The sequence below is a fragment of the Haliaeetus albicilla genome, chromosome 10, assembly GCF_947461875.1.
Source record: "Haliaeetus albicilla chromosome 10, bHalAlb1.1, whole genome shotgun sequence".
NCBI lineage: Eukaryota > Metazoa > Chordata > Aves > Accipitriformes > Accipitridae > Haliaeetus > Haliaeetus albicilla.
In genome coordinates this window covers 25,500,422-25,509,071 of record NC_091492.1, presented here as the reverse complement: position 1 = coordinate 25,509,071, position 8,650 = coordinate 25,500,422, and the positions used below count along the sequence as shown (strand labels likewise).

General features: G+C 45.9%; 1 protein-coding gene across 1 annotated transcript; it reads left to right on the top strand.

Annotated features, from left to right (window-relative positions):
• The first annotated feature begins 219 nt into the window (after window positions 1-219).
• On the top strand, window positions 220-2,048 carry LOC138687109 (uncharacterized). Its single transcript, XM_069793081.1, has 2 exons — window positions 220-282; window positions 1,122-2,048. Exons 1-2 carry the CDS (start codon window positions 259-261, stop codon window positions 1,806-1,808), a joined length of 711 nt encoding a protein of 236 aa, XP_069649182.1. The 5' UTR covers window positions 220-258; the 3' UTR covers window positions 1,809-2,048.
• The last annotated feature ends 6,602 nt before the right edge of the window (window positions 2,049-8,650 follow it).

Here is an 8,650-nt window from a genome sequence, read left to right as displayed (position 1 = left end):
GTCCTCTATAACTCAGGGCAGGAGCACAGGAATAGGATCATTAAGCAGAAGTAGCAATTACTGCTGCATGCAACGCAACAAGCAGCATGAAGGCAAGATATCGATCACATGTCATGAGTCAAAGCAAACACTGAAATCAGAGTTTGGTAAATAAATCCTTGCCATTCCTTAGGGTGTCTCACTTCCCATATATGCTAAACACCATATAAAAGTTCCTGTCTGTTAAAGCTCCTCATTCAGTCGACTTTTATCTTCTAAATGTGTTTCCAATGGCTAAGGAGGGTAAGTCTGCTCTTTTCTGAGACTTTATTATTTCATATTCATGGGAGATAGCTTCATTTGAGATCTTGACATGTGCTTGCAGCAGTAACCACACTGCCTGAGCATCCATAGCAAGATGCCAGTTCTCAGGATCTGTATAGTTTCTCGCTATAGTGCGGATCAGATCACTAGGAAGCAAGGTGAATTCAGGTCACTGGACTGGGAACCATAGGGCTGAGCGGGCTAAAAACCCAGATTAGTCTGTAGTGGGACCAGCACGTGGCGAATGCATAGTCTTTGCAGTTTTGAACATGTTTGTAACATGCAGGGCACAATTTTTATATTATTTAATAACAAGCTTATCCTGTACTTCGTAATGGTTACATACCTCTATGGCTGTGCCGATTACCTTATGTAAAAGACCTTTGGGGATGCTATGCGGAGATGGCAATAATACAGCCAGCAGCAGCATCTTGCATGAAAATTTTGACCTACTGTTCTTGCAAGTGTTTAAAAACAGAAGCAAGAATAATCCTTGCTCTTTTTACAGCTCAGTGGTTACAGTCATGAAGATAATTGGGGAAAACCATGGCAGCTATTAGATGTTAAAAGAATATATTTCAGATTTTGATTCTTTGGAAATACACCCTGGAGATAAAAAAGAAAAGCTATCCCAGTAAGAGTCAAAATATTCTTGCATTTGAAGAACAGCTAGGCAGTACCCAGTTTTGAAGCCTGGCATTACCCTGGGCCCTGGAAAAGCTTTTCTGACCACACTGTCTGAAACCTCCCCACCCGCCATGGTGCAAAAATGAAGCAAAGCAGTGCAGGTTTGGGTTTGGGGTTTTTTCCTCTTTCAGATTTATCACTTTTTCCGACGGAGATGTGCCCGTCAGAACAGGGGCTACAACAATGAGATCTCCTCACACCACAGTGGATGCTACACCAGCAACGGGAACATCTCAAGCCTCCACGGACATGGCTCCTTCTTCTGTGATGGGGAAGGCTCGGTCATCTACAGCCGGGGAGCTTCATCCTACCAGCCCATGCCAACATCATCCACCCACAACATTGCAGGGGCGTACAGATGTAGCGGTGATGGATCTATTGTAATAGCCAGTGGTGACAGCGGGGGGACATCTGGCTGGGGCATTACCGGGGGGACAGTCCCAGTCTATGGCACCATTGGGAGAATAGGGTGCAGCAGTGAGGACTCAGGCCAGAACATCATTGGCAGCTCAGGGAGTGGTGGAGGATCCAGCTGCCACAGTGGGAAATTGGGCATCACTGCAGGAGGAGGCTCTGGATATGGATATGATGCATCACCTAGAGAAAAGGCCTTAACAACAGGTGGGGGCAGTGGTGGATCAGGGTACTATAGTGGAGGATTGGGCTGTGGCGTCAGGGGATGCTCAGGCCCAGAGCTCAGCTCTGGAGGCAGTGAGTCCTCCCAGACCACGCAGCAGAAGTGCCCCGTAATCGTTCCCAACATCAAGGCCCATTATAGCAACCAGACCAGCCAGTGGCCCCAAAGCCAGAAGAAGTGACTGACCCAGCAGCCACCCCTGCTCAAGCAAAAGTGCCCTGGAAGTGCCACAATGTGTCTTTTCCACAACTGTGTCATTACTATCAGGGAGCTTTGCATTCCTTGCATTGGGCTATGCTAGCAATGCTCTTGCAAGCACTGCTGGGAAAAGTGATTTGTGCTTTGGTGACAGGAAAAGATCCTTCTCTTCATCTCTTTTTACTCATGGGTTGGAAAATAAAACTTCATAGTCTGTGGGAAATGCCAGTATCTGAATGATTTATTTAATTTCTGGCTCCTTCACTAAAAATACAGATAGATACTCAAGGAGTCTACTTTAGAACACAAGATTTATCTTCCAACATTTTTGATACATATTTTACAAGCATACTCAAATGTAACATTTATTTTAATAGAATTAGAATACATCATTTTCAACAGCAAGAGAATGTTCTTAATATCGCTCTTGCTGAAGTCAGAGTTTTCCTCATGCTGTTCCCATAAAATGGAAACACTATGCCCTGCCAAGACCCTCTGCATGCGTACGCAGGCCAGACTCTGTGAGCTATGTTAAGGAGATAGGCAAAACTCCCAGGTGATTTCCAACTGATTATTACTTACAGCGTGACCTTGGGAGTGCAAGGTTGTTTACCTGGAAACAATTACACGCCAGGCTCCCATCCCAGAGAGATTGCAGGTGATGTTGTAAGCTGGAGCACATAAACCTTATGCTTGCACCAGTAGCATGAGGCAACTGGAACAAGCTCGTTTGCTTCTTTGCAGTAACCTGCTTCATGACATTTTTCAATAGGATCAGGCCCTAAATTAGGCACAGAGAGAAGATGGTTCCTCTGTGCTGTGCTGATGGGATAGCATGGGGGAGGCTCGAACATCCAGTGCCAGTTGTTACATCTTATTTGCCAAACATTTCAGGACTATTCTCTGGGGTTTTTTGACTCCTCCAAATATTGGTAATGAAGGAAAAAAACACTCATAGATCTGTGCCCATTTAAAAACAAAAGGGCATAAAATTACATTGTGAAATATATTTTAACATTGCTGCTTTCACCAACCTGTGGGGATTTTGACCCTTTCGGCTCAATAAAAATCCAGAAAACTTTGCCCTGATGTTTGTAAAACACCACATCTTGCAAAAAACAAAATCCTCTGAGCTCTAGCCCCATGTTTGGTGCCACAACAGGTATCTTTCATGCTGTAAAATGTTGTAAGTCTGTGGTGCAGGGAACATTACACAAGGTTTTGTCACCAGCCATACTAAATTCCATTCTGAAATTAAACAGCGTTATCATTTCTTCGCATCTACTTATATTTCTAAAATCTACCACTTCATTCTTGATTTCTGTTATTTTCCCCACTTCATCTTATAGCATCAAAGGTAGCAAAAGAACTCAGAAGGCTCAACAACTTCCAAGAGACTTCCAGAAAACGGATTAGAGTCCGGAGTATTCAAAAACGTCTTGTCTATTTAACTAACTGACCAAAAACCATCCCAAAATTTCAGCCCACCCCCCCAAAAAAAGAAAATAGAAAACACTTTAGAAGTACATTGCTTATTCACTGTCCCACCAGCTGGTTCTCTGAGGCTTGTATCAAAAGTTACTCCACAAGCTTAGATGTTAACTGACCTGTTACACGAAGGCATACACACGTGCACTTGCGCATGCAGATTTCCTCCCTACTCGTTGTGCAACGGGGGAGGAACGAGTCATCCTTCATGGCTGATGAACTGTGATAATGCAGGACTCTTGTCCATAAGCATGTCGGTGCTTGCAAAAGCCATGGCCCCTCTGCTTTGGCTGTTTGTAAACAGGCAGGCTGAACGGTAAACACAAATCTGGCTTCTTGATGAAAGTCACTAACTGGCGCCTCTGGATAGAAACTAAAGAAATTGTTTTAGAGATAGCAAGCAAGAGCCACCCCTCTGCTTCTGATGTTTAGTCGATCTCTACCCAACAAAACCTTGTGACTCCCCTGTTTGCAGAGGGAGTTAAGATACAAAATTAGTAAAAACACAGAGTGAGCCCTGCTGAAATTGCATGATGAAGCTGCTAATGGGAGGGAAAAGGAGAAACCGGGACTGTTGCAAAGCCGTGGTTGTACAACTGATTGCACCAGGGCCAGACAAGTGCCCCAGGCTTGCAGCAGTCCGCTGCTTTGTACCCAGGGTGCACCTGTCCTGCCCCAGGGAAGAGCTGGGTGAGCTCGGGATGTGTGGTGAACTCGGGTACGTGGTCTCTGAGCTAGCGCTTTACTCACAGCTTACTCATGAATGCAAGGTTTGCCCAAGCGGCTTCTGTAGGCACACATTTCCTATGACAGGCAATGGCTGCTTCAGAGTTAGGCAAGTAACAAAAAACTAAAATATTAGAAAAATGGAAACTTTAAAAAAGCAATTCTGTTTGGGGCTTTTTGGTATCTGCCAGGAAAAATGTCAGCAATGAAAATTAGTGGTAACTATGTCAGTATCAGTGAAATGGCTATAAAATCAGACATGAAGTAGATGGACATAAGTAGAGAAACCACACCACATTTTGGGGGTATTTGGGATATAAGCCAAGACTTCCAAAAGTGGGAATCCACTACCGCTACCTGGCTTTGACAGATCACTTTCCAGTTGTAGCTCTTGGAGCCTGCCACAGTGGCCACAGGCTTCATTATCCCTAGCCCTAATGACACAGAGAGAGGAGATTGAGCGGGGACCATCAGCTGCTAAGCTTCTGGTACCTGCCAATGTCTTACAGGGTGAAGACAACTTTAAAGATGCTTTCAGAGGACATGTGATGAGGACTTTCTAAAAACTTGCCGCTTATTATGGTGAGGACCTAAAAGTGGTGGTTCTTGTCCACTGTGCAGGACCCCAGTCCTGCCAAGAGCAGTTAGAGGTGACCAGGCATTGTGACCTCTCTTCCTTGCCAGACTTTGGGTGAGACGTTTCAAGAGGATAGAAACCCAAAAAAGCGCCACCTTTGCCATCCATTTTGCAATATAAAACTCATCCTGGCGTGACGGTGAGACAGTCAAGCCACCCACACAGTTTTCACTCGTCGTGCATTACAACCTGCATGGGGCAGGGTGGCAATTAAAGCTGTGTAACACAAGGAAGACAATCTACTGTATGACAAGTCAATTAAAGAAACCGGGTTGAATAAGCTTTTGAAGGTGGTGGATAATTAGAGGTGTGGCTGTTTTGTAAATATGTTGGTCATTTTTCCCCAGGGGTTTATTGCATTTTCAGGAAGAGAGTTAGGAACTGTATAAAAGTTCTTGGATGGGAGAGCAGCTCATTCACTCAGCTCTGCTCCTTCTTCAGAACCTTCACAGCCAAGGTAAGTTGCTACTACATCACTAACATTTCATTCCTATGAAAATTTGCTGAACTGAGCTGAGCTATGCTCTTACAAAGATGCATCTGTCTACAGGTGCTGGGATTAATGTGAGCCAAGTTCTTGCCTCGGTGGCTGTGGCAATTTTGCGTTATCAAAATTGGTCTCAAGACTGCCTATGCTAAGAAGAAAAATTCATTGTTCTTATCACATATAGATATATTTGGATTACTTCAGTAATTTCCAAAGGACAAACTGGAAATGAAAAAAGTAAAGGGGATTTGGGAATGAATGAGGCAGAGCAGGCTGATCTTTTATGAGAAATATTGGGTTTAAGCTGGGAATTTTAATTGCACTTATGAGCCTGACTTCTTTACTAAGCTCCTTTGGAAAAAGTAAATCTTCAGAAGCTGAAAGCATTAAGCTGTCCTTGAAGAAATTTAGGAAAGAACTGAGAAAACAGATTTAAACTATGAGAGGAAGGAGTAGCATGAACAGCTGTCAGCTCAGCTGGCCCCATTCTGGATGTCTTCTGCCTCCTTGGAACCTCAGCTCTTCTCAGAAGGGGGTTTAGATGTGCACGTAGGATTTTCCTCTTGCCTCAGGAAATTGGGCACTGGCCAGCCAAGGGTCCACAGGACATGGATGGAGCAGAGGACACAAGGAGGGAGGAAGGCACAGGCGTCTCTTCATTTTGAGCACCTGGCTTTGAAAGTGTATTTTGCCAAGGCTCTGATACCACCAGTCCTGGCTGTAAATTCACTGGCTGTGCCAGGGCCACTCTAGGCTGCAAGTTTTTCAGACCCTTGCCAAGGTGCCTCTTGCCAATGCAGCATAAACAGCTGCCCTAAAGCCCACAGCACATCTGCTTCTCTGTTACACAACCCTGAGATAATCCTAAGGGTGTCTTGCACGAGTGCTCATGGGATGCAGCAAGGCAGAGCAGGGAAATGGCTCATGGAGCCCAGCAGAAATGGACATCAGGGCTGCTGGGGGGGCTTATGAGGGTGTTCAGATGGTGCAGGCTGATCTGGCACTGCGGGAAAGAAGCCCCAAACCAGAGAAATGGGACATGCAGACAGGCAAATCCTGCCAAGCCCCAGCAGGTTCATAAACACATCAAAGAAATCTGAACCCAAAGCAAAACAGGGAAAGTGCACCGCCCTTCATGCATCTAACGACAAAGGTCTCTCCTTCCCAGGGTTTGCCTTGCCAACCAAAAAATGTGCTCCCGTGGAGACAGAGGCTGCCACAGCACCGAGAGCTCCTCCTGCCACAGCGGAGGCTCCTCCTGCCACGAGAGCGAGAGGTCCTGCCATGGCTCCGAGGAGGTCATCTGCCATGAAGTGAGTGCCATGCAGGATGTGACGCCAGTGGTGGTCCTCCCTCCCCAGTGCCCCGTGGTTACCATGCCTGGGCAGGTGCCAGTGGCCCCTGCTCCCTGCCAGCAGCAGCAGCAGATCAAGCAGCCCGTGCAGTGGCCCCCACAGCAGCAGAAGTGAGAGGGTGAGGACGAGCCGATGGTCAGCGCACACCACAGGGCTGCGCCTCTCCCCTCTCCTCCGCAAGATGCAGCCCTGAGCTTGGGCAGGTCCTGCCCCTTCCCTCCAGCACGTATTACCTCTCCCTGCTCCTGATAACACAAAGTGGCATTAGCATGGCAGAAACGTGATTTGCCCGCGCACGAGAGAATTTGAATCCATTAATTCCCTGCTTCTGTCTCCAGTAGCAAAGATGTGATATTAAAACATAAAGCTCATAAAACGTGCTGGTGTCCTAGTGTTTTTCCACTGTTACCCTCCCCATCTTTAGCATCATTCCCAAGCCCACCTTTATTAATGAGAGCTGCTTTTCACAGCTCCCTCTCCTTCCCATTGCACTTCAATGGGCAGCAATGTGTCAAAGCTCAGCTCTCCAGTCCCCGCAACTTGTGCATCTGCCAAACAAATCCAGATGCTGGGTTTGGAAAGGATGTCTGGGGTTGAAGGTGCAGATCAGCATCTTTCATTAATCCCAGCCCTCAGCTCTGCAGCAACTGGCCCTGAGCCTCAGACCCTCACAGGCACATTTCAAAGGAGCAAAAAGTGAAGTTTGGCTTTGTAATATGTACATGACTGGTGAGCACAAAAGCAGACTCCATCAAGGAAGTCTGAAAATCACTGATCACCAATAAACAAGAGGGTATAAGCACAGGAAGAACTACGTCATACTTAATCTTCCTTCTGTTCTAAATAGAGAATATGGGGTTAGATAGGTACTTTGTGCAAGGTAACTCTACCTTCTTTGAAAATCCCAGCAAGAGTCCATATTGCCTAGATGAAATACTGGCTGATGGAAAATAAAACTGGGTTTAAGTCAGGCCATGCACTGCAGCATTGACTCCTACTGTGAACTCTAGTCCTGTAAACACCATGAATGTCTGGAAAACAAGATTGCAAAAGAAAAAAAATGTTCCCTGTTCCTACCAAGGTTTAAGCTAACTTTTCTCAGCAGAAACATACAAGTTCTGAGCTTCCATTGCAGATGTAGAAAAAAAAGAATATCAAATGGACAGATGGCCATAAAAATCAGCAGTTGTATTTCCCATTGCACTAGATTAATCCCCAGGTTCTCCTCCAGGGACCACCAGCACAGAGGCAGATTGCTGCAGGAATTTGTGCCTCTGTGGGATAAGAGCAGTGTTGTATGTAATGCATTAAGTATTTAATTAGCTAAGGGTTTGCACTGAATCTTTGAAAGGAGCAAGAAACTTATTATTAGTACTTGTTTTATTATTACTGTTAATTAAAATAACAAGGAGCATCATTCCCATATGCAAGGTACATGATTGCAGGTGTAAGGAATGAACATCAGGGTCAGAGACATGCAGCTCTGACTGTGTATGAAGGCGTTGCGTGGTGGCAGTGATGGTCCCTGTCCCCCCAGACACCCAGGTAACCCTCTGCCAGGGCCAAACCCATCCTGTGCCAAATGGGAGGTTGAAACCAAGCCAGACTGGAGGCTCTGGGCTGGGTTTGAGTCTGACTGAATGCTTTTGGGTGAAGGGGAGATAAAATCTCCTATCTTAATTCTTTCTAAGCAATCCAAGTTTTCACCTACACTCTCACTCTCGGCTACCTGAAGCACTGCAGATTGTGTCATTCATTTAAGGAGACACTTAGGAAGAGCCTGACAAATAGAGACAGCAAATCTCTCCTGAGCTGGAGTTTTGTTATCTCAGCACACAGGTCTGGGAAGTGAAGCAGGAAAGCTGACTGCATAAATTCATCTGGAAATTGTCCCCACCTTCCCCCCACCATGAAGGTCACAGCTGCAATGATGCCTGTGCTGAGGGCAACCTCTGCAGAGGACATTTTCTGGACAGTGCCTCAATCAAGTCAGCAGGAGAAGAGTGGGTGAGAAACAGGCCTCAAAAAACGTGACAAACCCAAGGCAAATATTAGAAAAGCAAGAGGCAAGGGGGCCCTGCATGCAGACAGCGTTTCTCAGCACTAAGCAAGTGTTGGGCAAGTGTTGGGTT